Source organism: Saccopteryx bilineata, chromosome 4, assembly GCF_036850765.1.
Source record: "Saccopteryx bilineata isolate mSacBil1 chromosome 4, mSacBil1_pri_phased_curated, whole genome shotgun sequence".
In the NCBI taxonomy this organism is placed as follows: domain Eukaryota; kingdom Metazoa; phylum Chordata; class Mammalia; order Chiroptera; family Emballonuridae; genus Saccopteryx; species Saccopteryx bilineata.
Genome location: NC_089493.1, coordinates 24,701,470 through 24,717,073, shown reverse-complemented (window position 1 = coordinate 24,717,073; position 15,604 = coordinate 24,701,470). Strand labels below are relative to the sequence as shown.

The 15,604-nt window shown below is 53.1% G+C and overlaps 1 protein-coding gene across 5 annotated transcripts in view; it reads left to right on the top strand.

Moving 5' to 3' along the window:
- The window catches only part of TMEM63C (transmembrane protein 63C), a 75,307-nt gene that overhangs the window by 37,195 nt on the left and 22,508 nt on the right, over positions 1-15,604 (top strand). For 4 of the 5 annotated variants that reach the window (XM_066276605.1, XM_066276604.1, XM_066276607.1 and 1 more), the window contains 6 exons: positions 1,777-1,951; positions 2,465-2,544; positions 3,007-3,088; positions 7,389-7,426; positions 13,460-13,602; positions 15,005-15,053. In XM_066276605.1, coding sequence (XP_066132702.1) covers positions 1,790-1,951; positions 2,465-2,544; positions 3,007-3,088; positions 7,389-7,426; positions 13,460-13,602; positions 15,005-15,053 — 554 coding nt within the window. In that variant the 5' untranslated portion in view covers positions 1,777-1,789. Of the gene's footprint in view, positions 1-1,776; positions 1,952-2,464; positions 2,545-3,006; positions 3,089-7,388; positions 7,427-13,459; positions 13,603-15,004; positions 15,054-15,604 lie in introns of those variants that run through there. The other variant, XM_066276608.1, reaches the window with a different exon arrangement.

The following is a 15,604-nucleotide window of genomic DNA, read 5'->3' as shown; positions in this document are numbered from 1 at the left end:
ACGCATCCATCCATCGGCTCCCCCTGTCCATTTCGCCTGTCCAAGCCCAGCTCCTGGCCCCCCCACCAGCCCTCACTTCCCAGCCTGCACTTCCTGTCTTCCCATCCAATGGCAGCACCTGCATTTTTCCAGAACCAGAGCTGTCCTGGACTCCTCTCTCACACTCCCCATCCAGTCTATCGGCACACCGCGCTGGCTTCACCTTCAAAATGGTTCCAGTACCTGACCACATCTCACTGCCTCCATTGCTTCTGTCCTGATCCAGGAGACCATTATCTTCTGCCCACGTTGCTATGATTTCCTCCTAACTGACCTCTCTGCTTCTGCTTCTCTGCTCGCCCCCACCCCCAGTAATTCCCCGTACAAGGATCCAAGTGAACCCTTTAATACCTAACTCACCCCTCCCCCTCCACCTACCTGCGCTCTGCACTCTCCCCCATCCAGCCACCCTGGTCTATCTGCTCTTCCTCAGCACTCAGACAGCATTGCGCACGCGCACACACACATACACACACACACACACACACACACACACACACACACACACTGCTCTGCCCCATGGCGGTGTGGGTTGTTCCCTCTCTTCAAGTCTGCTCATATGTCATCCTCTCGGGGCAGCCTTCCCCAACCACACTTTTTTATGATTCTAACTCACCCTCACCCTTGCACTGCTTCCCACCGGGACCCCACGGGACCCCATGAGGGAGGGGTTTTTTTTTGTTTTGTTTTGTTTTTGTATTTTTCCGAAGCTGGAAACGGGGAGAGACAGTCAGACAGACTCCCGCATGCGCCCGACTGGGATCCACCCGGCACGCCCACCAGGGGCGATGCTCTGCCCACCAGGGGGCGATGCTCTGCCCCTCCGGGGCGGCGCTCTGCCGCGACCAGAGCCACTCTAGCACCTGGGGCAGAGGCCAAGGAGCCATCCCCAGCGCCCGGGCCATCTTTGCTCCAATGGAGCCTTGGCTGTGGGAGGGGAAGAGAGAGACAGAGAGGAAGGAGGGGGAGGGGGAGAAGCAAATGGGCGCTTCTCCTGTGTGCCCTGGCCAGGAATCGAACCCGGGTCCTCCGCACGCCAGGCCGACGCTCTACCGCTGAGCCAACCGGCCATGGCGAGGGAGGGGTTTTATCTGTCTTGTTCACTGATACATCACCAGCATTAGTCTGGCACAAGGCAGTCAGTAGTAGTTCACTAAATATTTGTTGAATGAATGAATGGACCTCCTTTTCCTGAGTCCTGAATGGGAATGAAGACTTTCAAGGGTGAGACGAGGTCTAGAACCAAAACAAATGCCCTTTTGAAACCAGGACAGCTTTGCAGATAAGCCCGAGCAGCTACCAGTCGCTTCTGGTTTCCCCCTGCGCTCCCCACTCTTACCCATGCCTGAGCAGCTCTGATCCAGTGCCCACGAACCCTGCAGCTGAGTCTTCCCAAAGCGCTCGGGCTGACTGGCGTGGCTCGGGTCCCTGGGCAGGTGCAGATCTCCCTGGTTCAAGTGCCACGTTAGACAGTGACGTTTACTGTGTCACTGCTATGTGCCAGGTACTCTCTGCCCTTCCCTAATTTAGTTTCAGCAACTATTGCCTCTTCTGGGCACTGGAACTGAGCAGTGCAGGATGTTAGAGATGAGCACCAGTGAGCCCTGTCTGCATCGGTGTCCCGTGAACACGGTGACTCCTTCCTCCGAACCCCCCCCCACCTCCCAGGCAGCCTCCTGTGTTTTGCAAAGTGAGAACATTCCCCATGTCTGACCTGGACACCCCTTTTTTCACCAGGGAGCCTCGCAAGATGGCCATCTCACCAGGCGACCTGAATGTGGTGGAAAAGACACGTAACATGACACGTAACATGACGGCGACCGACTGCTTTCAGTCTCGTAGCACTGTCCTGCGGGGGCAGCCGTTCGGGGGCATCCCCACCGTGCTGGTCATCAACATCGTCCTGTGGGTGGTGAGTCCTGGGCACCGCGGGCGGCAGACCGTGAGGTCTCAGCTGCGGCGGACAGCGAACTTTCATGAGTGATGCAACGGGGGCCCCTGCTCTTCAAATGCACACCAGCCACAGTGGTGGGGTCTCCCTGAATGATGGTCCTACCCAGTGTGGCCCTGGGTCGGTGGGCCTTGGAGAAGAAGGGGCTGGAAAGCCAGGCAGTTTTCCAATCACCATTGTCCAAACGTCTGCCTGACCGGTGGCCTTTGGCACCCTCCACTCCCCCTAATGATTTTCTCAGAGTGTCTTGCCCGACAGTTGTAAGCAAGCTACAAGCACCTTCATTCAACAAACTCTAAACATCCACTCTGTGCCAAGCAGCTGCTGGGCTTGGCCCCTACCCTGAGAGAACTAGCCGACCGGTGGGGAGCCTCTGGGGGCCTCAGGGACACGGTCTCTCCCGGGGCGGTGCGGGCGGCCAGAGGGAAGGCGTCGCTGGCTCTCCTGCCCCACGTCTCCTTTCCTGGCCCACAGCTCATCGTCCTGATCTACTCATTCCTCCGCAAAGCCGCGTGGGACTATGGGCGCCTGGCTCTGCTGATGCACAACGACAGGTGAGGAGAGGCTGGGTTAGGCTGAGAGCTGCTCGCTCTTGCTCCCGTGGGGAATGAGCGGCAGCCAAGACACAGCTCTGACCAGTGCCCAGGACACAGCTCTGACCAGTGCCCAGCAGGGGTCCTGTCGGCAGGTGGCAGCTCATCGCCCATCCCTTCCCCTGCTCGAGCCCTTTCTACACAAAGGTGACTTGGAGGGCAGCCATCTCTGGGCACGGGGCCACTTTTTTCTCAAACTTCAGGCTTTCTGGATCCCGTGACTCCCAAGATCTGTTGGGCACTTGGCAACAGGGATGATTGCCATTTGTATCCAAAGCTTGTATGCTCAGCAGACAGGCTGAAGCATGTGTGCTGCTGGGTCGGAGGCAACTGCAGTCCTCGGCCCAGGGGCGGGAGAGAAACAGGGCAGGCCCTGAGAGCCCCTCTCTCCTGTCCGCCCCCGCCACGCTTCCTGCCCCACAGCCTGACCTCGCTGATCTATGGGGAGCACAGTGAGAAGACATCGCCCTCCGACATCTCCCTGGAAATGGAGCACAAAGACAAGGTGAGTGCTGAGCAGGCCCGGGCCGGGCGGGGATGGTGGGGTCCTGGCTCTGGGCAGCAGCTCTGCCGTGTGCAGGAAGGAACATGCTCATCATTAGGGGCTTTGCCACTTCCAGCAATGTGACCATGGACTCATCCCTGAGCCTTGGCAAATCTCAGTTTCCAAATCGTAAATATGGAGATAGTGACCGTACCTACCCCCCAGGGTGCCAACGAAGTGTTAGCTAATTCTCATATTTTAAAGGGACTTTAAGAACTAATTTGTCTACTCTTCCCAAATCTCCAAATCTTCTTCCAGCCCCAGCCCTGCCCCCAAGCTCCCACTCTGAGCCAGGGACTCACCTTCCTCTTCACATAGAAGATTCTAGACATCAGGCAGGGCCTCCCTCAACTTCCTGCCATCCAATCCACCGAGAAGAGCATGGTCTTCTCCCTTCTCTTTCCGGTGAAATGCAGTCTTCCATGGGGGCTTGTTTGTTCATTCAAAGGGGCACCTGCCGTGTGCCAGCCTCTGGTCTGGGCACTGGGTGGTGAATAAAACTATCTCAGCCCTGCCTTACAGGACTTTCTTCCTGAATGAGACACCCAGAAAGATGCATCTAGGACAGCAATAAGTGTGTGCAGGGAAAGGGGACGAGGAAGCCTTCAGCAACGATGGAACTGAGCCGAAGTGTGACAGATCGTGGTCAGGGATGGTTTGGGGCATAGATGACATTTGAGCAGGGACCGAAATGCAGAGGGGGAAAGGCCTTACCCACCACACCCCCCCACGACTCCTGTCTCCCTCTGTCCTGTCAGCCACTTGTGCTTGCTGTTTCATTCTCTCACCTCCCAGGCTCTCCTCAAATCCCTCAGAAGTGGCTTCCACCCACATCATTCCATCTATGGCTAACGTCTCCAGGCAGCCCCCAAGGTCATCAGTGGTCCAGTGCCACGAAACCCAGTGGACTTTCCTCAGTTTTCATCTCATCTCAGCTCTCAGGAACAGCTGACCCCGTGGACCATCTTTCCTTCTTGAACAGACACTTTCAGTTGCTTCTGTTGATGTCGCACTCTGAGTTTTCCCTCTACCTCTCCCTTCCTCCCCAGCCCCCTTGCAAGCTCTTCTTCCACATCTGGAGGTCCCCACAGCTGACCCCAGACTTTCTCTCTCTCAACCTCCATTCCCTCTCTCCCCAGCAATGTCATCTACACTCATGACTTCCATTGCCCCCTCTACACAGATCCCTCCTCAGTTTCTATCTCCAGCTAAACCTTCCTCTGAGGTCCTGCCCCATTTATGCAATGGTCTTCAAAAGATCTCCACGTGGATACTATAAAGGCATGTTGTATTTAAGATGTCCAAACCCTGCCATGATCTCCCTCCGTAGACCCCTGGTCTCGGACCCCTCCCACTGCACACAGGGGGCACCCTCCCTTGCTCTTGCCCAGGCCCCTGGGCATGGCCAGTTGGTGACCATATTGGGTTGCTTTTACCTTCTCAGTTTAGTTTCTTTCCACCTCTCGCACCATCCCCCATCTGGGCCTCCCTCAGATTTTTGCTTGGGTGATTACAGTGGGCTCTAAGTTATCTCTGGGTCTGCACTTGCACCCCCCTCCCCATCCAGAGTGATCCTCACGAGCGGAGACACCCATTCCCCTGCGTAAATGTTCAGGGTCCTTCTAATGCGCTGGGTATAAATTGCATAAGCCTTGATCTCGTGGTTTGGCCTCTTGCCCATCTGTCAGTCTATCTTTCTCCTTGCAACTCCTCCACCCCTGGCCCAATGGCCATCTTTTAGATCCTCAAAAGTACCACTTCCTTCCCCTGCTCTTTCCTCTCCCCCTTTCCCACTGGCCTTTCTCTGAGCCAACACACCTACCCCTGTTCCGATTCCAGCTCAAGCATCCCTTCCCCACCCCATCTGGGTCCTGGTCTTTTGTTATGTACTCATGGAAAAAGCATCCCTCTTCTTCAGGGCTCTTAAGGCTGTCTGTGATGATACATTTATACCACCAGTTAATGTATCTGCCTCTCCAGTGAGAGCCGGTGCTGGCCGAGTCTTGCTCACCGCTGTCCCAGCGCCCTGTCCAGCCTGTCTGTAACTAGCATCTGACTCAGATCTGTTGGGCCGAGTGAGTGAGGAGAGCCCTATTCCTTCCATGGCCATCCCTCCAGCAGACCAGGTCCTTTCGCTGCCAGGAGCTCTCAGTCAGAGTAAGGAGCCCCGACAAGCTCTCCCTCTGCAGAATGTGGTCAGTCATACCTACCTTGCAAGGTGGTGCTTGGGTTTGTTTTTAGAAACATCAACTTTGGTTGGTTTTTAAATTTTTGTGCAATGAGCAAGAAAATAATTTTATTTTAAAAGTATCTAGCCCTGGCCGGTTGGCTCAGCGGTAGAGCGTCGGCCTAGCGTGCGGAGGACCCGGGTTCGATTCCCGGCCAGGGCACACAGGAGAAGCGCCCATCTGCTTCTCCACCCCTCCGCCGCGCCTTCCTCTCTGTCTCTCTCTTCCCCTCCCGCAGCCAAGGCTCCATTGGAGCAAAGATGGCCCGGGCGCTGGGGATGGCTCTGTGGCCTCTGCCTCAGGCGCTAGAGTGGCTCTGGTCGCAACATGGCGACGCCCAGGATGGGCAGAGCATCGCCCCCTGGTGGGCAGAGCGTCGCCCCATGGTGGGCGTGCCAGGTGGATCCCGGTCGGGCCCATGCGGGAGTCTGTCTGACTGTCTCTCTCTGTTTCCAGCTTCAGAAAAATGAAAAATAAATAAATAAATAAATAAATAAAAGTATCTAAGAAAAGAAATCATTATGGCAGCTAAGGAGCAGTCAGATTGAAGAGAGTAGAAATTCAACCAGGAGGGAGAGCGCTCCAGGCAGGATGGTGCGTCTGAGCCGGGCTGACTGGGGTGGGAGGCACTGGGATCTCAGCAGAGTGCCCCGAGCTGAGCCCGCTGGGGCAGCTGTCGTCCCCATGTGGTGGGGTGGGAGGGTGGCGCCGCCCAGATAGGCGCAGTGAACTGGCTGCTGTCACCCGTGCTATCAGCTGAGCTGATCCTGGGAACTTGTGACCATTTCCTGCAGGGTGGGGGGAAGAGGGCCGTTGGCATCAGCTTCCCAGGCACACTCTTCAGCTGCTAAATTTTATGAATGGGTTATGACTGTCAGAGCTATGTTATACATGCAGGTGTGTGTGTGTGTGTGTGAGAGAGAGAGAGAGAGAGAGAGAAAGAGAGAGAGAGATAGAGAGAGAGAAAGAGAGAGAGAGAGAGATGGGTCCACATACGCTTACTGACACATCTGTGTCTGTGATTTTCATGGGTACACAGGCCACACTTCTACTCACCAGCTCTGCCCTTTCATGATGGTCCTGTCCTGTGTGAATTCCAGGACAGGTGTGTGTTTTGTGTGATATACACCTGTGTCCTGTCCTCTGCGAATTCTAGGACAGGTGTGTATCCTCCACGCCTGTGCACCTGTCTGCAAAGGTGGTGAAAGTGAGTCCAGTGAAGGTGTGCCCTCAAGTGTGCATTTTCACTAGGGACCATCAACAGTCCCTTAGGAGATCACAGCTCTGCTTGCCCAGAGGTGGAGAAAGACTCACGCTGCAAGGCAGGGTGGCAGTGGGCCTGTCAACCCAACTCCTGTCTAGCTATTCGCCACCCTCCCCAGGACTTTACCAGCTGCTACTGCCATCGTCACGCGATTCCTCATCATTGCTCTACCTCACTCCTGGGCACCAGACCTTGTTTCGGTTCCCCAGGATGTAGCTGGGGAAATGGTCCCCCCTGCAGTGGACAATCCCCAAGTGGACATTCCCACTGTCAATCAAGCCAGCACAGGGAGGGGGACTTAGAAGGTGGGCCTTTTGTCGATGGGGGCAAGGAACTTCCCTTCTTGGTTTGCCTGTCCCCCATTGCTTTTGTTTAGGACATACGCCTTCCCCAGGTAGTGTGGTTCCAGGGGACCGTCAACCAACGGGCCTGCCTGGTTCACTGACGTGCCCGTGACCCAAATGGGGTCAATCAAGAGCAACCTTTTCCAGGGTTTTGTTAAACCCTCTGGAATCCCAGAGAGAAGCGAGCACCAGAATAACTTAACCAGCTGCTGACATCTCTCTCGGCAGTCACTACCGACTCCAGACTGAGTCAGCTTCCTCCCAGGACTCAGGCTCTTTCTGGATGTCTCTCTTCTGGAAGGAGACCCTGTATGGACACTGCCTCGGTGCTTGGGATGACGCATACCCGGCTGCCTGGGTTCCCAGAGCTGGGTGGGGCAGGCCCAGGCCTGGGTTTTCTCACGCTGCTTCTCCTTCCCCCCCAGGGCTTCTATTCCTGGTTCTTCAACACCGTCACCATGAAGTAAGTGCTTGCACGCTCTGAGCTTGTGGCCGCAGAATTGCCTTATTTGGGGGAGGGGGTGTGGCGAGTCTCCTCCCCTGCATGGCTGGGTCTGACCCTGCACTCTGCACCCCCACTCCCCACTCCCCACTCCTCACTCACCACCTCCCCGGCTCAGGAAGAGGGTGCTCTCTGGGGTTATGGCTGGCGACATGGGAATGAGACGTGGCCCACAGCCTGCTTTATCTCTGCCCCAGCCCTCAAGAAAGAACCCGTTTCATGTGCTTATAAAAATGCTTTCATGAGCTCCACACCAGGAAAAAGAAATCCTTCCTGCATGCTGTTTTCTCTACTTCTGTGACCACAATTCATCATATTTGTCAAAATGGAAAAACAAACATTGGGCAGAAGTGTAGGCCTCCTCCCTCGAGCTCGGCGCCCGACTGCCTGCAGAGGGGCAGCCCCTCGCCCACCTCCCCTCTGGGCCTCTCCGGTGCCAGACCCCGTTTGGCAAGCACACAGACCACCGGTCACCTGTTTTGTCCTGATTCCCTCATACCAGTCAAACACTTCTGTCAAGCAGATACTTCAGCTCTGTGGCCCACCGCCTGTGTATATACATGTCCACCCTCACATGGGTGCACACGAACACGCAGGCACACAGCTCTGCCTCCACCTCAGAGCCCTGTATGTTCCTGAGCTCTCCCCAAACATCCGCCCTCCACCCTGCTCTGCCCACCCTTCAAACCGTCCCGCCTGGCCCTGTCTTTCCAGGTGATGCTTGTCTTAGGGGTGAGGTTGCCAGCGCCCGGGGGCCTGGCTGGGCCTGCTCATTTGCTTGTTTGCAAAGGCTCATAGGACTCTGTTTTCATGTGCCTCCACGCCCACCATTGAAGGGCTTTTTCTGGGAGCATTCCCACATCGTCCCAAGACCCTAGCCGCTTGAGCCACTCCAGGGTTGGATTCTCTTTCCCTAGAACCACTGAAGGGCCTGGGACCCTGTGGGAGCACAGGTTGACCTGACTGGGCTTGGAAATCCAATGCAGTCTTAGGACCAGCGACCTCCTGTGTCTGAGCCCCGGCCCCACCGGTGGGGAACCACTCCTTGACCTCTGGCCACTCCTTGACCTCTAGCCATCCTTCATGATTCAACAGCGTCCCCAGAAAGTGATCATTTATGTGTGGCAGGAAGCTCAGCCACATGTGTGAGGAGCAGAGGGGAGACTGATTTCTTGGCACCGTCTCTAGTTTCGCTTTGTTAATTTTTAAAACACGCACCAGCGCACATAAATACACTTCGTTAAGAGGAACGTAAAAGTCCACCTCTGGTCTCTCACGCCTCTCCTCACGGACCTTCTCTGCCGAGACCATCCCTGTCTTCAGCTTCAAGGGAATTTTATTTTCTTTTTGACAAGCATTTACTATTTTTGCATTTTAAAAATAACCAATAACGCATGTGAACGTTTGGAGCTTGTTGACCCTGGGAGGCTGTACGAGCTGGCGCTAGATTCCTGGGTTTAGCAAATTCATGAATGATGAGCGGGGCGGGCGCGATGGAGGTTCGCCAGCCCCCTGCCTGGGAACGAGGGAGGAAAGCCTGGGTGGAAGGGCCTGCCCGTGCTGACCACGTCCTCAGGTCTGAGAGGAAAGGAACCCACCCGCAGGACAGTTCGAGGTTGACTTTCCAGATTTCCTCCGCTGTCTGCGGACATGTCAATGGATACACACAGGGCAAGGGAGAAAGTGCCTGTATGTGGGGGGGAGGAGCACACATGCAACATGTAACGCTTCATGTCGGGGGGGGGTCTCAGTGGTGTGCATGTGAGTATGAATTAAAGATGCAGGTTGCTATGTTGGTGCTCATCTGTGTGCACGTGGGGGCATGCTTGGGCCTGGAAGTCAGTGTGTACGGGGTGGGTGTCTGTGGGAGAATCCTCTTCCCCCCTGTCTCCACCCCACCCAAAAGCCCGTCCATCAGGAATGCATTATCCAGGAAGGGAGGAAAGCTGGACATTGCACTACGTGTCTTGCTCACTTTGAGAACACTGTCTAGAAGGCAGCTTAATGCATGCACTGAGCAGGGAGGGACCAGGGGCCAGAGCCGCAGTGCATCAAAGCCTTGCTGGAGGAGCAAAGGGTCAACAAGACTCACTACGTATAATTTATAATGGGGAGGTTATAATTGCTGTGCACAGGGCATTTGGGAGAACAGAAAATAATTCCAACTGGGAGGGCCAGGAGAAGCTAGTTTTGAGCTAGGCCTTGAAAGATGGGAAGAATTTCGACTGCTGGGATGTGGAGGGCCCATCAGAGATAAAGAACTGTGTTAGCAAGGGTTTGGGGCAGAGGTGAGCAGCGAGTGTCCCATAAATGTTCATTCTGATGCGGCTAGAAGCAGGGGTACATGGCATGAGAGGAGCTTTGGGCTGGAAGGATCAGCTGGGACCCTGACTGCCGTTCTGAGACTGGCAGTAGGGAGCCAGGTACTACTTCTGAGCAGGAACCTCGGGGTAGTGTTTGCTTATGGACAGGAGGACAGGGAAGGGGTGGACTGTGAAAGTCCAAAGGCAAGGAGAGCAGCAAGGGGGCTTTTCTGGTGTCCTGGTGAAAGGAGGGGGTAACCAGGGCAACAGTGGGGAGAGGCAGAGGGGAGAGAGATCAGGGGGCTGCAGTCAATGGGTCCTGGCTTCCACCTGGCTAAGAAAGGGGGAGAAATCAAAGTTTTGTTTCTGGGGACAATAGTAATGCCATTAGTTGGAAGACGATGAGCTATGGTGAGTTGAGAAAACAATGAGAGATGGCCAGGGCGAGTATGTGAGGTGACCAGCAAGCTATTGCAAAAACAGGATTAAAATTCAGAGAAAGTTCAGACCTAGAGATTTAGATGGGTGCACAGAGACTGTAGTTGAAGTCCTGGGAGCAGATGGGTCACCCAAGGGGACAAGCTCAAAGGAGGCCCAACGAAGAGCATGGTCGGAGCAGGAAGAAGAGGGGGCAGCTTCCTGGGCATGTGCTCGTGGAAGCCAGGCAAGCGCCTGGAGCCCCAGTGAGGGTGCGGCCAGCAGCCTCTGACACTCGGAGGCCAAGTGGAGTGAGAGCTGAGAAGAGGACACTGGCCTTGTCTTGTTGGGTCCCCGTCAGGAGGGCAGTTCCAGGATAAGGAGATATCTAAGACATAGAGGCAGAGAAGGAAGGTCACATTTTTCCAGAAGGTGGGTGGGAGGAAGGAGGTGAAGGAACTGGATGGAACTTGGGGGTTCTCATTTGATTTTAGAGTAACGCGTGAGCACTCCAATCTCGTTGTAGTTTAAGGGGAAGAAGTGTGGACAGGTGTAGAGAGAGGTGGACGTTGATTTAAAGTTGAGAGAGAAGGACGCCGGATACAGCAAGTGACCAGAAAGAGGAACAGCTGGGGAAAGGACCAGAGCAGAGAGGAAAATTCACTGTGCGGAGGGGAAAGGGTAATGGCTCGCACCTCATGGTGGTGGCACTTTAAAGAAGGGTGGGAAGAGGGAAGAATTGAGTAGAGGGACAGAAACAGCCTCAAATATCCAGGCTTCCTTTAAGCTTCAGCGTCTGAGTATAACGTGGGCCTCAGGTGGAGAGTGAGCAGGGGCCCAGCGGGGGAACCAGGCAATGCAGCCCGCCCGGGGAAGGCAAGGCTTGTGTTCTTGAGCCTGTCCCCCTGTCCCTCCACGGGATGGGAGGCTCTCTTGGACCCCAGTTTGCCGCAGGCACACTGTGTCTGTCAAGTGACCAGACCGGGGCACCCTACCCCGCAGCAGGACACCCCCGTTTTCCCAGCACAACCTGCAGCCTTCTCACCAGTTCCATCCTTAGGACTGAATTCTCCAGTCCTGGGCAGGAAGTATTTTAACCACTTGCCGTTTAAAAAATCAAGAGCTCTAAATAAGTCCTTACATGGGGATGGTGAAAGCCTTAAAGAGACATTCTTGGTATTATTGTTTAAAAATACAGTGCGATCCTGGACTGGATGTTAGAAGTTGTGTACAACCGACAAGCCTGGCCACAGGGCAAGGGGTAGTCAACGGCGGTACGTCCGCCGATGGAGTGGAGAGGCCAGCGCGTCACTGGCCATGAGCCGGGCTCCTTAAACGGGGCCACTGTCACCATTATTGTTATGCAACCATGAAACAGTCAGACAAACATGTAAAATAGCCAGAAAGGGCGAGTGTAAGATGAAATGCTAAGCAAAGGAACCATTTATTAAATGCTGTTTATTCTGCAACCCAAGAAAATAAATGAACCAAAATGCTCATAGTGTTTGTCTCAGGTTGGATGAGACTGTAGGTGAATGATTTTCTTCTCTTTTGTACTTTTCCATAGCTTCTATAAGTATATGTTACTTAGAAATTTTTTTATTGAAGTGTAACGTACACACAGAAAAGCGCAAAAAAATAAACATCGGCTCAATTTTCACAGCATGAGGCTTATGTAACCACCACCCTGATCCAGAGTTAGGACATTGCCGACAGCCCAGAAGTCCTCTCCTGCTCCCTTCCAGCCCCGAGCACCTCCCCCCTCCATTTTATTTTATATCTACATAATATGTTATATATATATATATGTATATATATCTGTCGATAGAGAAAGAGATACAACAGACAGATGTATCACTACATATATATCTCACAATTTTTATGTCCATTCCATCTTTAACAGACACTTAGGTTGCTCTCGGTTTGGGACTATTACAAATAATGCATCTATAAGCATACATGTCTCTTGATGCACACGTGCACATATTTCTGTTGGCTATAAACCTAAGAATGGAATCATTAGGTCATAGGATGGGCATATATTCAATTTCCATAAATAATGCCCAGTGCTCTCACAGCGGCTGTGCCAGAGTATGTACCCGTGAGTGTGGGAGAGCTCCCAGTGCCTCACACCCTTCCCAGCACTTGCTGTGGTCTGGCTTTCTAACCTTGGTCGATCTGGCCATATGGAGTGACATCTCATTGTGATTTTAAGTATTTCTTTTTAATTTAATGAATTAAAAGAAACAACTTTTAAAAGTAGGATGCATCTCTTGATGCCACTAGTGGTTTGTCCATTGTCTGCACCACGGCAAGCAATGTTTGAAGATGCAATAGAAGACCAAATGGATGCTTGATTTTTTTTTTTTAATTTTTTTTTTGCCCTGGCCGGTTGGCTCAGCGGTAGAGCGTCGGCCTGGCGTGCGGGGGACCCGGGTTCGATTCCCGGCCAGGGCACATAGGAGAAGCGCCCATTTGCGCCTGACCAGGTGGTGGCGCAGTGGATAGAGCATCGGACTGGGATGCGGAAGGACCCAGGTTCGAGACCCCGAGGTGGCCAGCTTGAGCGCAGGCTCATATGGCTTGAGCAAAGAGCTCACCAGCTTGGACCCAGGGTCGCTGGCTCCAGCAGGGGGTTACTCGGTCTGCTGAAGGCCCGCGGTCAAGGCACATGTGAGAGAGCAATCAATGAACAACTAAGAAGTCGCAACGCGCAATGAGAAACTGATTGATGCTTCTCATCTCTCTCCGTTCCTGTCTGTCTGTCCCTGTCTATCTCTGCCTCTGTAAAAATAAATAAATAAATAAATAAATAAATAATTTTTTATTTATTTATTCATTTTTTTAGAGAGGAGAGAGACAGAGAGGGAGAGAGAGGAGAGAGAGACAGAGAGAAGGGGGGAGGAGCTAGAAGCATCAACTCCCATATGTGCCTTGACCAGGCAAGCCCAGGGTTTCGAACCGGCGACCTCAGCATTTCCAGGTCGACGCTTTATCCACTGCGCCACCACAGGTCAGGCAATGGATGCTTGATTTAAAGAGTGCTTCTGTATTCTTAAGTGTGACCCTGCCTCTGTCTCTGATATGCCTGTGAAAGCCAGTGGAATATGTAGGCATAACAGAGGCTTTTAAAAAGAGGGTGACATTTCTTTGAGAAATTCAAACTTGGGGTTAAGGTGGTAATCTGTCCCTTTCCTCTACCTATCTCCCCACCCCAATTTATGCTGTGGCCACCTTAGTTCCTGAGAAATGTCCTTGTCTGTATCTCCTCTAGGAACAAAGATCTGATCAGCAAATGTGGAAATGATGCCCGCATCTACATCATGTTCCAGTATCATCTCATCATCTTTGTGCTCATCCTCTGCCTCCCCTCTTTGGGCGTCATTCTGCCCATCAACTACAATGGAAACGTGCTGGGTAGGCACAGCTCAGCAGGCCCTGGGCCCCGGCCACTAGACCTGAGAGTCAGCCTGGTGGGTGGGACAGAGCCTGGGTCCTAGGAGTCTAGAAATCTGCATTTCAGTTCCACTTCTCATAATTAGTTATGCAACCTTAAGCAACATGCGTTTCAGTTTTCTCACTTGGAGACTGGAGATGACACCCCCTTTGTCACACGTTTAACCCAGGGCCTGGCACCAAATAGACACCTAGTCGTAATCCAGTCTAGAACTGAACATGACCCCATACTACACTTGGCCGGGTGTTCCCAGAGGCCCTTTTATAACATGTAACGGCCATGAACCTGATTTTGTCCCGTACCCACTCTGAGAGACACTGATCGTATGTGCAGAATTTGTCTCATGAGGCATCTTTCCGCAGTTGTTATGACAGGATAAGTCCTTTTGAAAAAAAATTGCAGTGTGGGTGAAGGCTTGGGTTTCAAAGGCAGAAAAGTCTTGATTCCCCAACTTTGACCCCTATCTCCTTCCCAGAAAACACCTTTGACCAATCTAGCAAACAGTTTAATCTTGTATTTGCTTAATCAGTCTCCCCAGGCCTCGGTTTCCTTGGCTGTCATGGGATTGAGAGATAACGTGTTGGGTGCCTGGCAGAGTGCCTGATGTAGCTGCTTAGTGATAACCGCGTCTTCACTTAAAAGTAGGGAAATGGCCAGGGCTGCACGGAGGCTGTGCGCCTTGGAGGTGTAGGAGAGCGCCTTCGATGCCCGGGTGGCAGCCAGCTTTACTGTGATTGCTCAGATTTCTCCTTCCTCCTTCTCCAGCCAGAGGTAGACCCCAGTGAGCTCAGCGTAGCACTGTGTCCGTGCCACCAAATACCACTACCAAACACCTTCTGATCGTGTCTTTCCAGATTCTCATCCTAAGCTAGTGTGTTGGCAATGACAGTATAACGCAGGATTTCTAGACACATTCCACAAAACCTGAGATGCCTAAACCGACAAACTAATATACTTAGCCTGAAGGATTTACTCTGTCCGAATGAGGGAGCGTCCCACCTTCTGGAGTTTCAGGTTCTTGTCACTGTTGCCAGTGGCAAAGGGTTTGCTAATTTCATCATCCCACTCCTGGCGGGACTTCAGGTTCTTCGACAAGCATTTACTGGGTGCCAATTACGTGCCAGTCGTGTACCAGGGATACCACACCAAGACTGGGTCTTGCTTCATGTCTGAAAAGAGGAGAAAATGAGACCTCTGCTATCTGTGCTGGAAGTTGGGAACAAGCACTAGGGAACTAGGAGGAAGAGCCAGGCGTAGGCAAGCAGCTCTAGACCCTGGGCGCCCGTCCGAGAACTCTGGGTCCTGGCACCCCGCAGCGATCAAGGAGCCAAGCTCGCGGCCACCAACTTTCTTCTCTTTCAGAATGGAACAGTCACTTTGGTCGGACCACCATTGCCAATGTCTCTACAGAGTAGGTACCTGATCCTCTTACCTCCCGTTCTACTGGCTGTACTGGCTGGGGGCGTTCGGGAGAGAAGATCCAATGTGAGGGTCCATAACATGGGCACCGCTTTGCTGCTAAGAAAAGCCTGGTTTCCATGGGAGCCCAGGCCGTCAGTGAAATGCCAGAAGTGGTATTCTCTTGGTGGGACAGAGCTCTTGTGCTTCAGTGTTCAGTGTTCTATAATGGATGTCTGTATAATGTCTCTGTAATGCATGAAACTACCCAAGCCAGCCACTCCTGAAGACTTGGAAAGATGGCCCTGTTTGTTTAGTATGTCTAGTTCCCAACAAGCAAAGAAACCATAGTGAGTAGAGGTTTAAGGTATTGCTTCCCTGCCCACAAAACAGGGCCGGGTATTTGAGGAGAGCATGGACCTGATTACCCACAGTGGAGGGATGGAGAAGCCTGGGTTCATGCCCCACTTCTGCCTTTAGCTGGCCCTGGGTCTGGGACAGTGCCCACCTCTCTTAGCTCATTCCTAGTCTGTGATGGGAGAGAGGCTGTTGGACATTATCTCT